Source organism: Equus przewalskii, chromosome 25 (genome assembly GCF_037783145.1).
Source record: "Equus przewalskii isolate Varuska chromosome 25, EquPr2, whole genome shotgun sequence".
Lineage (NCBI taxonomy): Eukaryota > Metazoa > Chordata > Mammalia > Perissodactyla > Equidae > Equus > Equus przewalskii.
Window position 1 is genome coordinate 35,829,663 of NC_091855.1, and position 22,526 is coordinate 35,852,188.

The 22,526-nt window shown below is 40.3% G+C and overlaps 1 protein-coding gene across 7 annotated transcripts in view; it reads left to right on the forward strand.

Annotated features, from left to right (window-relative positions):
• The window catches only part of UNC79 (unc-79 homolog, NALCN channel complex subunit), a 240,600-nt gene that overhangs the window by 131,274 nt on the left and 86,800 nt on the right, over positions 1-22,526 (forward strand). For 4 of the 7 annotated variants that reach the window (XM_070594579.1, XM_070594581.1, XM_070594582.1 and 1 more), the window contains exons 20-26: positions 1,420-1,561; positions 4,835-4,914; positions 4,999-5,147; positions 10,263-10,420; positions 13,422-13,603; positions 15,360-15,561; positions 16,210-16,389. In XM_070594579.1, coding sequence (XP_070450680.1) covers positions 1,420-1,561; positions 4,835-4,914; positions 4,999-5,147; positions 10,263-10,420; positions 13,422-13,603; positions 15,360-15,561; positions 16,210-16,389 — 1,093 coding nt within the window. Of the gene's footprint in view, positions 1-1,419; positions 1,562-4,834; positions 4,915-4,998; positions 5,148-10,262; positions 10,421-13,421; positions 13,604-15,359; positions 15,562-16,209; positions 16,390-17,832; positions 17,899-22,526 lie in introns of all 7 variants that reach the window. The other 3 variants (XM_070594580.1, XM_070594578.1, XM_070594583.1) reach the window with 1 other exon arrangement.

The following is a 22,526-nucleotide window of genomic DNA, read 5'->3' on the forward strand; positions in this document are numbered from 1 at the left end:
GTGAGGACACAAGGGGTGGGCTATAGGAGGCTTAGACTAGTATGCCAGACAGGCCACTGCAGTCCCTGCCGCCTCGGAGAAGGATGACGGAAACGTGGGCTTGTGTAGAAGAGTCAATATGCAGCCGGAAACTTCTCACTGTATCTCATCTCACGAGACTCAGTTTGTACTTTGAGGTAGTGTCTTCTTCACGGGTGACTGAGGAACGGCGTCAGCCTTAGCAAAACTGTGAAGCTGCCGAAGCTCCTCTCAGAGCCCCCCAGCCGCCGTTTTAAGCACTCGTTTCTTTCTTCTTGGCACCCTTCCCGTATCCTATCAATCTTTATCTCCTTCTTGCTTTGAGCTGGCTGTCAAATAATTCTTAAAAAAAATGTTTTCTGGTTAAAGTATTAGCTAAAAGAGGATGATGTTAAAAGAGGATATTTGAAGGTGGAACTTGAAAGAAAGAAAAATGCTGGGCTAGGAGGGTAACTAGAGATGGATATTTTAAACAGTAGCCATATTTAGTGCACTCTCTCTCTCCTTAATCTTCTCATTTCCACATATTTTTGCAGCTTGTTTTACATACACATTTACAAATATAACATATTATATATAAATGTACATACAGTGTTGAGGATATTCACATCGCTGTGCAGCCAATCTCCAGAACTTTTTCATCTTGCAAAATGAGAACTCTATACCCATTAAGTAACTCCCCGTTCCCCCTCGAAACTACCATTCTGCTTTCTGTCTCTATGAGTTTGACTACTATAGAAACTGCATATAAGCAGAATCATATAATATTTTTCCTTTTTATGACTGGCTTATTCCACTTAGTATAATGTCCCCAGGGTTCATCCACATTGTAGCACATATCAGAATTTCCTTCCTTTTTGAGGCTGAGTAATATTCCATTGTATGTTTATACCACATTTTGTCTATTTGTTCATCTGTCGGTGGACACTTGGGTTGCCATAACTCTCTTTAACTCACATGTTATAGCAATTTCTTGCTCCTAAAAATTTGACTTCTCCAGACACCCAGTATTTGCATCTTAGCATTTTGCAGTCAGCCCCTTATTATTCCCTGCTAATTAAGTCCTGTTATTGAGCAAAATGGGCATGGATTAGAATCATTTGGTGAGTGGAACATTGATTACAGGATTAAAGCAGCTATGGGAAAGTAGGTTTATGGAGAGTTAACAATGTTTTCGAGATTGTCCATATTTATTTCAAGGGAATGAAAATGTTTCAGTAACAGCTGATCCAAATTTCCTTTAACCATTATGGAAATAAGCTCAAGTCTCTTCTGCGGCAGCTGCTTTTGCCCTCCAGGGCTCAGCACAGGGCACTCGGTCCATCTTTCTTGAACCAGGAGGAACCGTTCTTTACATCCCCCAAGGGCTGCTCATCTGGCTGCTTGTCATATTTGTTTCAGGAGCCCACAGACAGCCTTGAGGATAGCCTCCTTTCCTCCAGACCAGAGTTTATTATTGGTCCTGAAGGCGAGGAGGAGGAGAATCCAGCAACCAAGCATGGGGAGAACCCAGGAAATCGCACCGAGCCCATGGAACATGCTGGTAGGTGAATGCTGGCTCATAGGGGAGAGCTGTGTGCACATCCCAGTTTGCACAGGCCTGACATTCACACACTGGTTTCTTAGATTACTATCAACTTGGGCAAGTACAGACTTGGCTTCCTTAGTATAGACGTGTGCAAATGAACCATTTCCCCCTAGATTATGAAGTGAACAGATCCAGGATATGCTTCTGGTAGAAGAGAGGTAACTGAGCATCTTCCTGGCAGCAGGAGCTTGTTATCAACAAAAAGCTGTCGTGTTAATGTGGAAATGATCACTTTTCTGTTTATGGTGTATCATGTTCTCTATGGAGAGTTAACTCTGAACCAAGGCTGAACAGCTAAAGCCAAGGGTGCTGACACTCAGCAGCTACTCAGAGCATTTGGCCAAAGCAGAGTGTTCTGGGAGAGGGGTGATGGAACTTGAGCTCATGCAGCTTCTGCACCCGGGGGCTTGACCAGGACTCTGCACAGGCTCACCGTGTATAGCTGTGCAACTTGTGCTCTAAGGCTGGTTGGCTTGGCTCAGAGCTGGAATGTCCACCTCTTTCTAGTTTGCTTAAAGGCTCTGTGTGGGCTAATTGAGGACAGCAAGATAGCAGGCTGGCCAGAATCATACTCTAGTTCTTCACACTCTGAAGGAGTTTTGGGAATTTAGGATGTGACCCCACGTGCCTCTGGGAAAGCCTGGTTTCTAGATCTGCACTCTGGCACTCTGGGAATTTGTAAGGACCTGGAGCAAATCTGAGTAGCTTTTTATCTTTCTGTTTCCACTCTCTTGAACTGCTAGAATAGCTGGCTTCCAGGTGGCCCACCCACTGAAGCAAAGTTTGGGAAGCGTGGGCTGTCCATCATTCCTTCAGTGAACAAACATTACTAAGTGACTGCTGTGTGGGGTTCAGTGTAGCTCCTGGGGGTCTTATTCAGACCAAGGTAACTACATCATTACCACAAAATGCTTGGTCGGAACTAACTGCTTCTGCATGGATTGTATAAATGACCAGTTGAGTATGAATATCTCGGCTCCTACTATTTACAATCATTGAAACTGAGAATTTGAAGGAATGCCTGAGATGACCTACTTCATTGGTTTTCAGCAAGTACTTGGAGATGTGCAAGCTCTGTCTTGTCTCTTCTGGACCTTCCTTAATTAGGGTGGCAATTGATGGGAACATGGGGGCAAATCATAAAGACCCAGGTGCCCACTTGTCTTCAACCAGAGTGCTCTGACTTGATCTATTTCATATGTTGGAGTTCTAAGTCAGATTTTCTACAAACAAAGGATTCTCTTGAAAAGAAGTTTGAAACCTGCTGATCTGGTTCAGCCTTCTTCCTTTGCAGATGAGGAAAATACATCCCAGATGGACTGAACAACTTGCCCATGGGCATGTAGCTCGTATTATTCATTCCTAATTTATGCTTTGTGCTTAACATGCTGCCCAAACTGTAAGAGAGCATCAGGATCGTCTGAGGAGTTGAAACGCAAACAAAATGAACGAGCTCCACCCACCCACCCTCAATTCTGGGTATACCTAGGGTGGGGGTCTGGGAATTGGAAATCCAAATATTGTACAACTAGTTAGTGGCAGGATTGAGATTAGAACCCAGGTCTCCCGGTTATTTGGAATTAATTACTTGCTGAGGCCCAAGCCCAGGGCTGTGTTTCTATGAGGCATTAATGCCTAAAGGAAGGATGGATTTCACTTATGATCCTCTAACCTGTACTCTTTAACGCAAATATAGTTTTTTTTTTTTTTTAAAGATTTTATTTTTTCCTTTTTCTCCCCAAAGCCCCCCGGTACATAGTTGTATATTCTTCGTTGTGGGTCCTTCTAGTTGTGGTATGTGGGACGATGCCTCAGCGTGGTTTGATGAGCAGTGCCATGTCCGTGTCCAGGATTCGAACCAACGAAACACTGGGCCGCCTGCAGCGGAGCGCACGAACTTAACCACTCGGCCACGGGGCCAGCCCCACAAATATAGTTTTTAAACCCAAGATAGCACACAAATCAATTAACTGAAACTTTTATTTATATGTAGTATTTTATTTGAACAATGGTTAAAATTAAACAATATCTTTCTATAAATTATTCTTTTCTTTGCTTAATTGTTCTAAACTCTAGTTGTTTTAAACATTTGCTTGATTTATATCCCCCAAACACTCCTTAAGCCTCCTGTCAAAGCTTCTGGTCTGTTTTCCTTTTGCTGTCTGTCTTGCAGGACACAGTTATAAGTTGTCTCCTCAGGGAGACCTCCGTTAATTTTCCTCCATGACCGGCCTTCCCTGATGCTCAGCACCCCGATCCTGCTTCTGCCTTCTGGGCCTTCAGGCGCTGGTCCTGAGCTCCTGTCATAGAATGAAGGGGAGCTCAGCTGACATGTGCTCAGTGATTTCCCCTTCCTTTTAGAGATTTTAGATTTCCTTTTTCTGCATTTTGGGGCCTGGCACCTATTTCTTATAGCAGTCGGATATGTCTTCCACTAAAAATATTTTTAAAACTTTCACACTAGACCAAATAGAGTTGAATGCTGATAACAAATATTTAAAATACATTAGAGTGGAAGATCCCCAATAAACTATTTAGTATATATGCCAAGAGGGTTTCACTCCCATTGTCTCTGATCCTAGGAATTGCCAAAACTGATAATGGTAATTTGAAAACATTTTATACCAATTTCTACATTTGGTTAATTTGTGAATCCTTTTCTCTAGCACGCCTCATGCACATAAACACCACCTCCCACAAGAGAAGCGAGGGTTTCAGAGATCCTCACAAGAAGATAAAACCACAAGTAGTTGTTGAATATGCTCAACTTCTTCAAAATGTTCCCTTTTTGTGTGAGTCCTGGGATAAATCGCTCGCTGGGTGCTATTACAACTTGAATACCGCTCTTCAATGCCTGCTCGTCTCCCTTTCAGTTAGGAAAGTATGCCTAGCCAGGCCCCAGGCCCTCCAGGGAGCAGCAGAACTAGCTGCTCAGAAGAGCACAGGGCTGAGCTTGGGTCGCTTTATGGAGCCAAAGACATCGGAACACGTGATGCACTGCACAGTGCAAAGTGGAAGCTGAGAATCCTAAGTCTAGAAGGTTTCCTGCACTTGCACCATAGAAGGGATATATGCTAACTTGGAGAGCAAATAAAAACATTACACAAACACTTTCTCATATGTACCATATCTCTCTTTACTCCTCTCGGTTTTATGATTTTGATCAGTTCATGAGCGGTGGGGGAAAGGAGGAATCATGCTAACCTTTGTGTGATTATTTCTTCACAGCAATAAAGAATGATACTGAAAGAAAGTTTTGTTACCAGCAGCTTCCAGTCACTTTGAGACTAATATACACCATTTTCCAGGTATATTTTTTGAAATATTTGAATTTTTGGTTTGGTAGCATTGCTGTTTTAGAAAACTTAGTAACTATGTGGTTCTTTGCATAGGAAATGGCTAAGTTTGAAGAGCCAGACATTCTTTTTAATATGCTCAATTGCCTGAAGATTCTCTGTTTACATGGAGAATGTTTATACATTGCTAGAAAAGACCATCCTCAATTTTTAGCCTACATTCAGGATCATATGTTGATTGCAAGGTATGTCTTCCTAAGTTTTTTGTTTGTTTGTTTATATTTTAGGTTTTAGCTGTGAAAATTAAAGTTAGAGTAAGACTTACCAACTCATTTGGTTATTTTTCTTAGCCAGGGCAGCCTAATCACTTGTAGAAACTAGTTTTATTTCTTCTATTTAGTCTAATTTTTAAGTATGTCAATAGTAATTTTCTTTGCTAGATATTGCAGAAATAGAAAAGGCAAAATAAGGATTATATTATGCCTTTTGGTTGTTAGATGGCTTATGAATACAGTGTACTGTATAAAAATGTCAATAAGTACTAAAGTTAATATTTACCGAGTATAATTGAGTAAAGACTCAATTTCTTACTTGAAATAGAACTGATAATAGACATCTAAAATCTCTCCACATATTGTCTGATAGGGTGTTTTTTTAGAGATGACTGAGACATTTTGAGAAAAATAGTAAAATATTGCCCTAGATTTACATGGTGTTTTTCTTCCTGAAAACCTTAAAATGAGTGTTACAGTCTTTCTGGAAGTAAGTCAGAAAATATTATCTTCATTTTATATGTAAGAGAATGAGGTAATAAAAAAAAGGAAAAGGTTGGTTGAGGTTAACTTGGTGACAAAACCAAGTTGAGGCTCTATCTGCCTTTACTCCTTTTGATCATTTACTCATTCATTCATTCATTCAACAGATATTACTGAGGGCTCACTAAGTACATTGTTATTCTAGGCACTTTGGGAATTTGCAATCTAGTTTGGAAGGGGCTGAATACTATGTATACAGAAGGTGACCACAAAATTTGTTATTCAAATTAGTTTACTTTTGAGAGTGAATAGGTGTGATCTTCATAACCTCAAAACAATAAGCATAAAGTGGACTAAGATCTTGGATAAACTGAGATACAAGGTCACCTTGTGTCTATATAAGTCACTCTCAATCCAAGGGACGTGTGATGGATGAGGGTTGTGTACTGTTCAGAGGTGGGAGAGCTCCCTTCTGGATAACTAGAAAAGGGCACAGAACAGATCCCATTTGGGTGGGCATTAAGATAATGATAGAATTTTGACAGGCAGAGATTTGGGATGGGCAGCACATTTTGTGGAAAGTGGGAATGTCAAAAGTAAACAGATGGTAGAGTTGGAAAGAAGAAATGAGCAGGGCATACTTAGGTGATACCAAGGTTTTATTTATTGCTGCATGGTGTGGTTTTAGGGGAGAAATGGAAAATGAGGCTGGAGAAGTAGGTTGGGACATAAGTGTGAAGGGCCTTGAAGATGGGGACTTTAGTGATGTTTGGTGATCTATGGAAAATCTTAAAAAAAATGAACAGGGACAGAGTTGTGCTTTAACAGCATGAGTATGGAGAAAAGAGAGATCCTTGGGAACCACTTACATATAAGGGGGTGCAAAGAGCATGTTGCAAGGGCTTCAGGAATATAAAGATACAACACAGAACTTTCTTCTGAAAGGTTTGTTAGGAAAGGAAGGGAAACATCAGATACTTAGAGGGGAAAGGGAGTGACATCAAGGATTTTTAGGATAAAGAAGATCTGAACATATTTATGTCAGTGGGAAAGGATCAGAGGAAAGGGAGAGGTTGGTGGGGCCAGGTCCTGGAAGGCAAGAAAATGCTTTAAAAGAACAACGGTGGAAAAGAGGAGGGATGCTCTTTCCTTTGAAAGGAGAGAGACTTTGAGGAAAAAAGAAATCAAGTGTTAATGGGAATTCATAACAGGTGACTGAACCTTAAAAATAGTAGGTGCTGATGTCTTCTGCTGAGAGGTAGGGGGCATAGAAATTGGGTTGGGAGCTTGAGGAACATGGAAAAAAGTATGGAACAGCCCGTGTGAGGAAAGCAGTGGGGAGTCAACAAGAAATGACCAAAGAATTGCCAGCTTCAAGTCCAGCTGAGGTTAGCTAGCACCAGTTTCTGGTGGACCAAGTTAGCAGGAATTTGTGTTTCTTTTTCACTAATGCTCCAGGGCCTGGGAGTGGATGGGAGAAAGTGGGCAATGGGTTTATTTAGGAGTGGGAATTAGTGATTTGATAATAGTGGAAGATCAGAGCGACAAGGAATTCCAGAGTGATGAAATGGTTGACTCTGGGATTCAGTCTAGCCTGGAGGCAATGAAGCCGGAGAGGATTGATGTTTAGGAGAAGGGTATAGAAAAGAGGGAAAATAAGTCTGAGTCAGGGTCAGAGGGGGAAAGTTGAGTGTTCTCAGTGTTTGAGAGGTGAGGTCAGTGGCTCAGCCAGTAGAGATAAAGGCCACTGTGACTGAGGAAGTGGGAGATCTATGAAACCAGAGCTTGATTCACTAAAGGTATCAGCAGAGGCTTGGGTGAGGAGGAAGACTGAGCAGCTACCATATTCACCAAGGAATGGAGAAGGGCCCTACGAGTAGATGTAATGGGTTTCAAAAGAAAGAGGTTGGTAAGAGAAGGCCTGGAGGAAGACGTGGGAAGCAAGGATCATTTGGAGCCAGGGAACACTGGGGTGAAGACTCACAGAGAGGGTTAAGGGGAAATTGTGTTACCAGGAAAATGTCAGGTTTCAGCTAGGGTGGAGGCTAGGGAAGCTGCCTTAGCCTCCTAGGGCTGCTGTAACATTACTGCCAACTGAGAGGCTTAGAACAACAGAAATTCATCCTCTCGCAGTTCTAAGGCTAGAGGTCTGAAATCAAGGCGTTGGTGGGGACGTGCTTCCTCCGAAGGCTTTAGGGAAGAATCCTTCATTGCCTCTTCTAGCTTTTGGCAGCTGCCAGGGCAATCCTTGGCCTTCCATGGTTTGTAGATGCATCACTCTAATTTCTGCCTCCATCTTTACATGTCACTTTCTCCTGTGTGTCAGTGTGTCTGTGTGTGTCCTCTCCTCTTCTTATAAGGACACTAGTCATTAGATTTAGGGCCCACCCTAATCCAGCATGACCTCAGCTTAACTAATTACATCTACAAAGACCCTATTTCCAAATAAGGTCACAATCTGAAGTTTCGGGTGGACATGAATACTTTTGGATGGGGACATTATTCAACCCAGTAGAGAAAAATACTACGGGATAAGTGGAGGGTCTAAAGAACTTTCCTCCTAATAAAATGGGGATTCTACAGATGCAGTGGGAGGAGCTGGTGAAGGGTAGCATGGCTGACCTGGATGTGGGGAAGAGTAGGACTAATCTGAAAGGATCAGTGTGACAGCTGAGACAAGCAGCAAGTCCAGGCAAAAGTGATGCAGGAGCAGGGTCAAGAGTTAGGCAGAAGCTGCGGGCATTCCAGGGGAGGGAGAATGCTAAGTGGGCCATCTTTTATTGTTGAAGCAACCTCTACCAGGCACGAACCCAAGCCAAATGGATTACTGGTGCCATGGGATCTCTGCCTCAGCCTTTGGGCTACATAGCCCAGGTTTTTTCCTCAAAGTACCACCTTGACACAAAAACTGTGACGGACAATGAAGGGATCTGGGGAAAGGACACTCTGTGTTTTTCAAAGAAAGCTGCCTTAGAGAACTGGGAAAGCCACATGGGACTGGCCAAATCCATGGCTTTTGTCACTGAGATGGTTTTCTAGCAGTGCTGTACCTGGTTTGCCTTCTTCATCTAAATTGCAAGCTCCACAAGGACACAGATTACGTCTTCTTTTTCCTTTGCATTCTGTGTAGGGTCTATTATTGTGTTCTGGAAGCACCATCATCCTTAGCTTCACAATGATAACAGTAGTGTGAGGTTTTTAAATACCCACTATGTGTCAAGCATGATGCATCATCTCATTTTATATAACCCACATTGGAAGCAAGTGTAAGTTCAGAGAAGTTAGGAAATTCACACATAGCTATGCAGCTAATTAATGGCAGTGTTGGGATTAGATCCATATTTGTCTGATTTCCATGACTCAGATGAGGCATGTGGTGTTTGAAAATTGTTTCTTTTCATTCCACAGCTCTAGCATGTCTTCTCAGAAACAAGCAACTCTAGTGCACAAGTGACTCCCCGTGGTCTCTGTAAATGGAGATGTATGTCACTCCCCCCCTCTTAGTGGTGCATTAGGAGTTTTTTAAAAGTCACAAATAGTTTTGATTCTGATATTAACTCTGGAGCCAAATAGAAAACAAAACAAAATAACAACAAAAACAAACAAAAGGCATACTTTAAATAATTGAGTAAAAAATTTGAAACCAATAATATATTATTACTAAAAATATATATTCAGAATTTTCCTGGTAGAAATTGATACGGACTTAAGCTAAAATTGCTGAGGTACATTTTGACCATAGTGGTCTGGTTTTAGGAATGGCCAGTACTCATGAGATGTTACTAGGGCTCTCGCGCACCCTCTCTCCTCCTCCCCTTCCTCCCTCCCTCCCCAGCACTTAGCCTGCTTCCATCTGTGTTGGCTTCTTCTCTGCAGGCTGGCCCTGTGAGGTGGGAAAGAGCTCACTAGCAGCTCTAGACCAACACTGCATTTTGTTCCTGAGATCTTAGGAGACAGATCATATCGATACCTGGAAAAGGATTCTGGCTTTCCCAGGCTCGGGTCATATGCCCACCCCAGACTAATTGCTCTGTTCATGGCATTGAAGTATTTTGATCAACCTGGGTTTGTGATCACTCTTACAGTAGGGAAGGTGGAACACCTTGATTGACAGCCCTGCCAGTTGATGGAGAGGCTGTTCTTAATAGAAAGAGAGTCGTTCTTTGCTAGAATAAGAGGAAAAGGCTGCTAGGCAGGAAAAAATCAACAAAACTCCCCAGATGTTCAGTATAAGAAAATTTTTTAAAAATCACTTACCCCATTATCTTAACATAACTAATATCAATTTTGTATATTATTTAACAGTCATTGTTCATTTATATACCTGAATTTATAATATATAATTTTTATGTTAAAAAATAACATAAGTCGTAAGTATTTTTCTATGTTGTTACATGAAAGTAATTTCTTTAAAAAAAACATTAATAGAATAGAGCATAGAAGAAGTGTATCAGAGGATTAAAGTCTTGTGTCTTGAGTGTAATTTCACCAAAAGCATCTCTACTAGCTACCTGTTAACCACATTTCCTATAAATTCAGATAATAGGATTTTTCTCTAGAAAGGTTATCATAACTGTGACCACTTTGCTCTTCTTGACTCCCCAGCCTGTGGAGAGTCGTCAAGTCTGAGTTTTCCCAGCTCTCCTCATTGGCTGTTCCTCTCCTTCTCCATGCTCTGTCACTTCCTCATGGTGCTGACATCTTCTGGACAATTATAAATGGCAACTTCAACAGCAAGGACTGGAAGATGAGGTTTGAAGCAGGTACCTCTGTATTAGCTTAAAAATTCTCTCTGGTCACAAGGTAAACCAGGTGTCCAGGCACCACATCTATTTCTGGCCTTCCTTTATCCTCCCTTGTTTTTAAAGGGCATTGTCCTGCTTGCTGGTGTTCTTTGTGGTTCTACTTAGCCAGGCTTCCTTGATAATAGTATTTTGCAGTGTCCTTAGGTAGGGTGATCTGCACAGGTTTGCCTAGAACAGTCCCAGGTTATGCCTGCTCTCCAGGTGTATTTATTAATTGTACCCTTGTTTACTCTCAGATGGGTCCTGGCTTGAATGATAAATTATGTCGTCAATCTAATAGGTTGCTTGCATCAGAGTAACTGGGAATGTTTGTTAAAGATGCAGATTATCGGGCCCTATCCTAGACTTACTGAGTCAGAATTTCAGGGGGTGAGGCCAGGAATCTACATTTTTAATAAGTTCTCCCGGTAATTGGTGAAGTTTGAGAATCTCTGCTGTTATACCCTTGCCATTGAAGCATCAGGGACCAAGTCTGGTGCAGTGATGGGTACAATTTCCTAGTGCTTAGAATGGCAAGTTCTCAGAGGAACAGGGTAAGGAAGGAACGTGGATGTGTTCTCTTAGCCTCACATCTGCTGGCTTCACTGTCACCCCAATCTGCTAGGACTCCCATTTTCAGGGGGCAGCAAGTGGGGCTGGCATACCATAGTGTGCCTCATCAGAATGGTTCCATATATTTTAGTGTCTCAAAAATTTGGGAAAGAAATGGAAGTTCCATCAGGTGAGTTAACTATTATACTTTAGAGCTCAGTTCCCTAACATCTGGCCACCTCAAAGAGTTCTTGCCTTTTATGCCCCATGAATTCCAGAGGCTGGTTTATTTATATAATAGCACGTGATGTTGTAGGGAATCAGATTAAAATTTTCTAGCAAAAAACTACATGGTATTGGTAACATTTTATAGGCATTTAAATACAAATAAAGCAGATAAATGTTTATGCTCTTTCATTACAATTTAAAGATTAGATTGTTGCTAGATTAATCTTCTGAGTCACAGCCCTGATTATGTCACTTTTCTCCTCAAAAAATGTTCATGGGTTTTCAATGCCTAGTGAATACAGTTCAGACCCCTTAACCTGACATTCAGAGCCTCCCATGGTCTAACTACAAGTGTTTGCAGCCTCATTTCCCTCTCTTCTTTCTACACATGCCATTGCTGCCTGCTTCCCCTCAACCATATCTTGGCCATTCTGTGCTCTCCACCTGAAATTGTCTTCCCTTCTAGGTCCCATTCAAATGCCACCTCCATTTGATCTTCCTTCAAATGCCCACAATGAGTTCCGCTTTCTTGGTTCCCTCAATGATGTCCCAGTGGATAAAGTCATTTCTTCATCTTCTGATCTTCCATACCATTTTATTTACAACTCAGTAGGATTTACAGCTTTTTATATTACATTTCAGTTATAGTTATACTTGTCTTGTCTGTTTTAGTTGACTTGACTTTGAAGTCAAGACTTGTGAACGATTCACGTATTAGTCAGCTCGGGCTGCACTAACAGAATACCACAGACTGGGGGGCTTAAGCAACAGAAATTTATTTTTCATAGTTCCAGAGGCTGGAAAGTCGAAGATCAAGGTGTTGGCCAATTCACTTTCTCGGTGAGGGCTCTCTTCCTGGCTTGTAGGTGGCTGGCCACCTTTTTGCTGTCTCCTCACATGGTGGAGAGAGAGACAGAGAGCTCTGATCTCTCTTCCTCTTCTTATAAGGACATGAATGCCATCATGGGGACCCCACCCTGATGATCTCATCTAAACCTAATTACTTCCCAAAGTCCTACCATCACACATCACATTCAACATACGAATTTGTGGGGGGAGGACACAAACATTCAGTCCATAACAATTTATTTTTCCATTTACTTCCATCTCCTCCCAAGTACCTAGGATGATTTCTTAGTTGTATATATGTTCTTAATATATATTTTTTAAATAAGTGAATCAGAGAATTTATTGAATAAATCCTATATGTACTAGGTACTATGGGAACAATAAAAAGAGTATAAGAGCTGATTCCTTTTCTCCAAAAGCTCCTAATTTAATTGATAAGACCAAATATAAACTTGTAAGAAGAGTTTAAGAAACTATAAAGGTATAAATATAATTCAAGAACACAAAAGGAGATAAGTCATATAGCCATATATGAACACATAAATGCTGTATGTAAATGAACAGTATTTTTGCAGGAGTTCATGGGATGGAGAGGCCACTCTAGGAGGGCAAAGTAGACTTCAGAGAACAGCTGGAATTTCAGCAGCAGATTCTTTAAGGATGGTAGAGTGTCAATAAGCAGAAAATAATATCAAGAATATTCCAGGTTGCTGGAACAGCTTAAGCAAAGTACTGAAACGTCTTTATTTGCACAGAACTATATTGTTTCACTAGCTACTATAACTTTTTATAAAATTATGTTTTAAGAGTGGCTGGAATCATTTAACATAGATTTGCAGGAGATTTAGAAATTTATCAAGTAAGGGTGCATTTATTCATGGAAGAAATATGTGGCTTCTATAGCCCCAGGAAGACTGGTTGTCATTTCACATCGTGACATACTAAGAGTGGAGTAGGGGATCCAGAACCGAGAGCCAGACCTGGTGGGCACCTCCTGCCTCCCCGTGCAGCCTGCAGAACCTCTATGGAAAAGACAAAGAAATGAGCATGGAGGCATTCTGAAAAGTTTGACATGTAGCTGGAAGTTCAACAAGGGAAAGACCATTAAAAAAAAATGCAAAAAACCCCAACAACCCAGCACTAAATCAAGGCTGCCTGCAGAAAATACTGCACTGAGTACACAGATGCACAGATGAAATGGAACACTGGAGAAGGTGGCATTAGAACTTCCTTTTGGTATTTAAAATCAATGTGTCGGGGGGGGCCCAGAGTTAACTTTTTCTTGGTGGGCTCAGTTCTCAGACTGTCTAAATAATGCCATTTCTTTGGTCCTCTGCCTTTTATGTTGCAGTGGAAAAAGTGGCTGTAATTTGTAGATTTCTGGATATTCATTCAGTGACCAAAAACCACCTGCTGAAGTACTCCCTGGCCCATGCCTTCTGCTGCTTTCTGACAGCTGTGGAGGACGTCAACCCAGCAGTGGCCACCAGGGCCGGTCTCCTGCTTGACACCATAAAGAGGCCAGCATTGCAGGTGACGTGCCTTGGATGTGTCTTATCTGCTCTGCAGACAGTGCTCTGCTCTGCTCTCTTAAGTCACTGAGCCATTTGTCACATAAACACATATAACACTGACGACGGTGATGATGGTAGCAGTGGAAATTTTTCAATTGGGAAAAACATCCCAGAAACACACCTTATTAACAGACCTCTTGTTGTTATTTGTTTATACCTGCTTTTCAGTCTTTGTCCATATGCTGATATCACTTGTGACAGATCTGATTCTTGTATAACTTTTTTTGTAGCAGAATTTTAAACTAGGCTGGTTTTATCTTATATCATTTAGCTGGCTCCAGGGCTGGAAGTCCTTGTCATTAGTGACTAGACGCTAGGAGAAATCAGATGAATTATAACATAAGTCACAGCAAAACATAAGAAGGTAAACATGCTACCAAAATGAAACAGCACAAATTAAAGCCAAAGGAACATGGAATATGAGACCTGGAGAGAGCTGTGTGTTGATCTTATTTGGCACCTTTATTTTATCATTGAAGGAAGTACGTCTCAGAGAAATAATGTGACTTACCAAAGGACACAGAGTGAATTAGTGCGAAAACCAAGGCTAGAACCTCCCGCGTCCTGATCTACTGTTTTTCCACGTTGGCACCTGATTATTATATCATTATTATTAACGCTAAGTAATGGCAAGAGCTAAAATTTATCAAATAGGTACTATGTTTCCAGGGCCATGTATTGAAGATGTCCCTCATGCGTTATCTTATTAGCCCTCACAATAACACTTTATGTGTTCCCATTTTACAGTTAGAGAAGCTGAGGGTTAGAAGGGTTAAGTAACTTTTTCAGAGTCACACGGCTATTAAGTGGCAGAGCAAACTCAGGTCTGATTCGTAATAGAGTCCATGTTCTTAACTGTCTGTGTGTGTCTGTGTGTGTGTGTGTGTACACTGCCTTGAAATCCAGTGTAAGGGTTCTTCTGTAAAAGACACTAATAAAGGGCAAATTGAGCAGGATCTGAAAAATTATAGGGTTTTGCTGCATGTGGACCCACACCTCCTTTGTCAAAATTGCCCGTTGTCTTCTGGATAGTCCTTCTCTGCTGCTCTTAATCAGACTAGGAAGTTGTATGTCTGACTTCTGCTCAGGGCCTGGAATATAGGAGGGACTTATTAAACGAGAGCTGAGGAATGAATAGAATAGTTGGATGAATTATGGTTTTTTAAATTTCATTCAGTTAAAAACAGGAATGGTAGACATATATTAGAGAAATGGATGCTCAATCCATTCCAACTTGATATTTTAAGATTATATGTTCCACTCACATTCTAATAAGACAAGATGACTTTACTTTCTTTTAGAATCATGGAATTTAGCATTGAAAGGAAATTTAAAGACCATCTTCTTGGATATTCTACAATGTAGCTTGGAAAGTATGTTTTTCCTAATAGAAACTGCAGAGATTAAAAAAAGAAGCACTGGTTTGAGTGTATTTGGATTAAGTGGTTATTATTAAATGCATCAGAAAATCAATAATATTCATTTAATTCAGATTTCTGAATCAAAACTTAAGAGATATTCTACACTTAGGAGTAGCTCCTCTTCTGCATTTTCTTTTCCTACTAAAACTTGTGATCAAAAATGATATCAGTTGGATCATTCTACGTTATAAGTATGGATTGAGGAGGTTGCCTTCTTTCACTGACTTAGTGTATTTGCTTTGAAGTAACTCAGATGTTTGTATCTGACTTTCCTTTTTTCCCCCTCTTCTCCAGGGTCTGTGTCTTTGTCTTGACTTCCAGTTTGATACTGTGGTTAAAGATCGACCCACAATATTGAGCAAACTTTTACTCTTGCATTTTCTTAAGCAAGATATTCCTGCTTTGAGCTGGGAGTTCTTTGTCAATAGATTTGAGACGCTTTCCTTGGAAGCTCAGCTACATTTGGATTGCAACAAAGAATTTCCTTTTCCTACAAGTAAGCGAAACAAAGACCTTGCTTTAAACAGTCACAGCTCCTGTCCTTGAGCTTGTTAGCTAAGCAGAAGGCAGTCTGCATGCAGTTTCACTTCCCGTTATGGAGGACGCCTTAACTTCACGTACTCAGTTCATCAAACGTTTCCTGAATATCTGCTGTAGTAATCCATAGGTTAACCATTTTCTGGCATTCCAAAGTCAAAACTCCTCATTTCCTTGAGGACCTATGATAACCATTTGTGACTGTGTGTTCCTTAAATATCATTCAATCATCATGTTTATGATGTTTGTGAACAGTTTTGTGAGATATGTTTGCACCTTGCAAGTTCACTCTTACATGCTGATTAATCAGTTACCTGTAGCTCTAAATACATGGGAAAAGACTTTGGGCAATCAACTATTTATGCAGTGATAATAAAAATTAGATAATTTAATCTTATGGTCTAAACAGAAAAATGATAGGTGATCGTCATGAGAGGCAATGGTCATGATTTTTAATATGAGACTCATCATAGAGGAAGATGAATGATTCATGTATCCTTGAAAGAAATATTTTAATATTGAAAATATACACAGATGGATTGTGTCAAACTAGGTGTATTATATAGCTGGTTAAGGAAAATGATAACCTCTAATTCCTTTGGCAAAGCTATCACTGCTGTAAGGACCAACGTCGCTAACCTCAGTGATGCAGCACTGTGGAAGATCAAGAGGGCTCGTTTTGCAAGGAACCGCCAGAAGAGCGTGCGTTCCCTGAGAGACAGTGTGAAAGGGCCTGCGGAATCCAAGAGGGCGCTCTCCCTCCCTGAGACCCTAACCTCCAAAATTCGTTGAGTATCTTCTTCCATCCTTCCTTTAAATCTGTTTAATGTCTTTCTGAGGCTGACTTGTCTTGTTGAGTGTTCACAAGAGTAGCAGGTTTAGCAACTGAGCTCATTCAGCAGCTTTGGCCTTCAGATTCCCTAGAGGGTCAACCCAGAGGTGCCAGTGCCCTGGGTGGCTTTTCCCAGTTTGCAGCCGAAGCAAACCCCTCATCCACCTGTAGGTTGTTTTGAAATGTAGAAGGCAGCAAATCCATTCATGCTTGTCATGAAACATAGAAGAATTATTTGCTCCTAAGTCCTAGGGTATGAAGATCTGAACCACCAGCCTTGTAACCTAAGAGCTTCCTGAGTAAGACTGACAGGACCCATGGCAGCTAGGAGGTCGAGTGGGAATTTGGAGCATTTTCCTTTCATGCATGATAGAGGCAGCCAAACCAAAAATAATGGTGCAACGGAAAAGAAAAATCAGGCTGAGGAGAAGTTGAATTTCTGCCCAACTTCACTAGCTAATTTATAAATAAAAACAAGCTTCATCGCCAACCTAAAAAAAAAAAAGACCCTATATACTTGTTTTCTAAAGGTCTTTCTTTATATTGCACTTTTAAAAGGAACACATTACCAAATGACTAAATGAACTCTAATGATTAGCAATGGCTCATGAATGTCAAATAATTAAAAATTCATAACTAAATCACCATGTTAGTGAATGAGTATATTTAAATATATTTCTAACTTGTAAAATTTATTAAGTGATTTAATTTTTAAATAACTGCTGTGAAGGTAATAAAATAACACCACAAAACATATTTCTTATCCTGTCAGAAGCTGAAAAGTTTGCTTTTCCATTGGCGTTTCTTAGAAGACAGCCTATGTAACATAACCATTTTTAATCATAAATATGATTTGATTTGATTTATTGTGTTTTCCTCTATTTTGATGACAAGTTGTGGAAATGTGGCATTTGGAACTTTGGAAGAGTCAATGAAAGCCCTCTAAGCAATCAATAACCCAGTTTTTCAGGAGCAAGGATACTAACAGGTGGCCATGTAAGAATAACTTGTGGTAGCGCTAGGCCCCAGGGGAAACTGAGTCAGATCCTAGAAACCAATACTTAGATTAAAGAGATTACAATTTCTATATGAATTTTCCAGCCTTTTTATAATCTAAGGGATAAGTTTGGGACATAAAGTTTATTTATTGTTGTTTCTTGTCAATTGAGTCACCTGTCAATTTTGAAGATTAAGAATTGAAGTAACATTGAAGGATGTTCTTGAGATTCAAATAAAACCACAAACCTTTTGTGACATAAACATCTTTTATGTGATGTTAATTACAAATAGGAAAACTAAACTTGCCCCTACTATCCTATGCCGTTAGCACTGAGTATATTTTCTAGACTCAAGTTGTTTTCAATGCTTATTTAAATAGAGTTGTTGTTGATTTTTAAGCTATGAGGTTGACCAGGCATGAGCAGTCTGCTCCAGCTCTCGGTGGGACACCTGAACAGACTCCAGGTGGGTACTTCTGACGTTGAAGGGCCATGTACAAGTGTCTATCACAGGTGGACAAGGTAAAGAGTACGGTGTCTCTAACTGGACCAGAGTGATACACTTAGGATTTGCAAGCTCGAAGGGTCTTACCCCATATGCTCAACAGTTTGAGCCCCTGATGTAGCAGTTCTTTCCATCTTAATACTGACTGATGACTTGATCCCGTTAACTTTTGGTCCAGTGAGAAGCATCATGTTACCCAAGTATGCACTTTTCCCCAGAGAGCCAATGACTAGAACTATACATAGTACGAATATTTGTATGTGTATTTACACATAGAAATATTATGTTCATGTATATCTGCTATAGGAAAGACATACATTTCATTTACATTTTAAAAGGTTATACATTTGAACCACCATCATTCACTCATCCCCTTAGCCATTCCTGATTCTTTGCAACTCTGCATGCATTTCTGTCTCTCAGAGAAAGAAGGATTTCCCTTGTTTGGAGGACCATAGGACCATATTCAGCTCAGTACAGGGTAACTATCGTTTGATGTTCCATGATAGAATACAATTTAACATGAAGTATCCTAAAGGTTGAAGGGACACTGGCAAGGCTATTATAGACTGAATGTTAACTACACAGATGTTGCCACCACTCTTTGGGAAGATTGTAAAGTTTCCGAATACCTATTTATTTGTCAAAACAAACTTGGTAACTACCACCTATGTGTCATGCTATAGAACATTTGGTATTTCATCTAAGAATAATTTTAAGATAAACTTTTCAGAATGGTACTGAAGGAAAATTCCAAGTGAGGAGACTTTCAACAACGTGTGTGTTATTTGTTATAAGAAGGACGCTAGAAAGAGAAGCAGTTAGGGGTGGGAGAGGAGAAGAGAGAGAAGCCCAAGGATTATGAATGCAGATGTTGACCAAAGTGTATTTGCTCCTTTAAAATTGATGAGAAAAAAGGAACAGCAAACACGTGGCAGAGTCCCTCTACCTCGTTTTGCACATTGCTCAAGCCTCAACTGTGCTGGGCTTTAAAAAAAACGAATAAAAAGAAGAATGTCGGATCCTGAGCTTCACTGCAGATGTGAATCTACCCAGGCGCCCTTCAGTTAGGTGTTTTCAGATTGGTCATAGACAATTCCACAAGTTATCTTTATTTTACCCCATCTTTTCTTTTTGTCTTAGGGCTTAATTGAAAAGCTAGTGTTTAATTATTATTACCTATTTTAACAATCCAACCAAAGGAGTCCTCTGACATCTCTTTGGTAAACATGCACATACGATTCTTGAAGTTAAGAAAAGCCTTCAGGCATCTAATTGTCCCAGCAAAAGTGCCCAGTGGGAAAATGGGGCAGATAACAGCATTTAAAAATTAAATATAAAGCTAAACTTCTGGAAAGATAATTTACACACCACCACCATAAGCAAAACTTGCTTTGATTTGGAAATAAGCTGGCTCATCTTATAAGGCAATTTCAAACTAGTTTTTCATTTTTGCATTAGTATTTACTGGACACTATTATTTGCTGGACACTGAAAATTTTAATTTGCAAGCAAAGACCTGCCAGGATAATTGTAAGATTGTATGGGATGGTTTAAGATAGTAATTAAATAGAACCCAAGGAACTTGCTACTTAACGAACATGCTTTTGTTTGGTGCAAGTAATGAGCTCCTCTGTGCAAGACCTCATATTGATTAGGCCCGAAATAAAGCAGATTCCCTTTAATTATGCAGCAAGACTTAATTTTAATTGCTGTTTAGGCTGAACTTTTTGGCATTGGATTTACAGTTTATGGCTCCCTGATCTTAGCTTTCACATATTACCCACGGCAAATTTTGCAACAGAAATACCCTTATATAGAAGGTACACTCTGCAAAGCTAGTGAAGAGCTGCATTTCTCTGTGACTTTTATGAGTCAAATCAAAGGGCTTTGTGTGTATATAGAAAATTCATAGAACTGTTATAGCTGAAACATTAGAGATATGTAAATATTCTCATTACAGGAAAGGAAACAGAGGTTCTCAGAAAGGAACAAGTTGCACAAGCTTATTGGTGACAGATCTGGGTCTCGCACCAGATGTCTTGATCTCTCTTGCAAGGCATGGGTGGTAAATGCTAGCAGGAGCTCAGCGTTTAATCCTAATTGATGAAATATACAGTCTCACCTGCTAATCTGAAATGGGTATAAATATAATTAGATATAAGGTGTATTTTCATTGATGCTGTGGGAACCAGGAATTCTTTGTCTTTGGTGATTCAGAACACCTGTTGAATATTAATTGAATATATTGCAGTAGTTATGGTATCACAGCACAAAACTGAACAAATGATATCAACCCTATAAACACAAGGAGCTGAATTATATCTTGTTGCTCATCCCCTGGAATGAATAATTAAACAATAGTAGGTAAATAATAATAATACTTCATATATGTATAGTACCTCTTTATAAAGAGCATTTTTATGCAAATCACCAAAGGACCGTCCCAGTCAGGACCCGCAGATTGGTGTGGAGCTGTCCCAGTTCCTCAAGGGACATGGATGTTCTCAGTTCTATTCCAGCCTGCAGAGAAATCTTGAGATCTCTTGGTCTGAATTTGTATCAAGAGAAGGTGCCCAATGCTAGGTAGCTTTGGTGTAACTCTCTTATGTTGACCTTTCCTTGCCTTCTTCTTAATGTCCCAGCCTAAAATTCCAAATTACTTCTCTTTGGGCTCTCTCTTTTTCTTTCTAGAGATGGTTTATAATTTACTTCTTTGCTAACTTGCAAAATACCTTTTGATCATTAAATCCAAAGAGTATAGTTGTTTTTATAGGAATGCTTTTGTTTGACATGATCGTTTTGGGAAACGAGTTTCCATTCAAAAAGCACTCATTGGGCACCTGCTGTACTAGGAAATATGAAAAGTGCAAAGATACATCAGAAATTTTTATACTCTGGACTTGCTTAAAGTAAGGGAGATAAAGTAGGCAATGAGTAAATCTCATCTAGAGTGAAAGTGATGGGACTACAGGACGGTTCACGTCAAATGCAATGGGAAGAGAGCTAGAGGCCGTGGGGAAGGTCTTGTGTACAGGTGGCTTTTCAGCCAGGCCTTGCCTAGTGGATGGGATATAAACGCACGGTGATAGGATGTGGGATAGCAAGAGGCAAAGGCAGGGATGGGGAGCATACGAGGGAGGGAGTTAGTGGCTGGCCCAGCTTTATGGCCCTTCTGTGGATGTGCGCACACAACAGAATTGCTGTGAATGAAGCTTTCAGTTGAGTTAGTGAGCTAGGGAGAGCAGTGAGGTGGTGTAACTAGAACTACCGACATAGTGCAACCTCATTCATAGAGCTTGATCATCGGCTTCAAATGCAGAGAAAGTGCGTGGAAGGGCTCCTTCCTTCCTCTATCTGATTGTCACGTATTGGTTTGACAGAGAGGTCAGTGAGTCGACTTATACAGAGGAATGTTCCGTATTTCCCTTGCCACTTCCTTGCTGTCTGGGGACTTCATCAGTTTTTCTCCTATATAGAAGACAAGATCTGAAATATTTATTTGGGTTCAATGCACTTAGACATTTATGAATACTAAGCATCAACTATAGGTCAGACACTGCCCCATATTCTTTGAGGGATATAAAAATGGACAGGACATAGCACTTGCCTTCAAGGAGCCTTTCTTCTTACAGGGGAAATAAGGCAAATGCATACTTAAAAAGTCCTCCCTTGCTTAATAGGTATTTGCCACATGAGAGTTAGGAAATGCTAAAGAAGTTTTCCTCCATTCTTCCTTTTCTACCTCCCATCTTCCTCCTTTTCTTGTCTTTGGAGATTTGCAGAATTTAGGGATCACATCCAATTGCTGAGAGGAGGGTGGGCATATGCAATAAGAAAGGCGTCTGAAAACCAGATCCATAGGATAAAACTGGGGGTGGGGGTGAAGGACCACCTTGCAAGGTGAAGAGAGCACCATGAGCAAAGACACAGAGACGCGATGAGATCCACTAGTAGCCGAGCCTATTAGAATGTTGAGCAGTGGGTGGAGTGAGAGGAGGTAAGTCTGGAAGAGCAGATCCTGATCCTGCCTGGTTTCAAACCACCTGAAAAAATAAACGTGGGGTTTCAGTTCAGTTGTGCCACTCTGTGGACAGAGTGTGACGGCCCCAGTTCAAGTTAAAGTGATGGCAGGCATCGCTCTGCCTCCATGATTATAAAAATGCTTATATTCTTCTTTTCAGAAACGATCAAGTCAAATCTCTTAACATGTTAAATCTTGAAGGTTAAAACAGATATAGGAATTTCATAGACTAGAATTCAAAACTAGTGTTTTAATTGTCACACTGTAGAGAAAATATTGCAGGCATGTTGTTTTAAAATGGAAATTTCACTCCCTTTATAGATAACTAAAACAGTAGTATTGTCTTTATCAATAAAGAAAATTTCAGCTTTTCTAAGCTCATTTTTCTTAGGGATTTGATTAAGGTAACTTTTCTTTTTTGGTGAGTGTACCACTTACAAGCTTGCACTATTTTAAAGAGGAGTAATATCCAAGGCACAGACTTGCAAAGCCCACACCTAGGGGAGTAAATTTTTGCAATGGAAAGCTATTTTTTTCACTTTACGCAAAGGTTCTGTTAACTAGT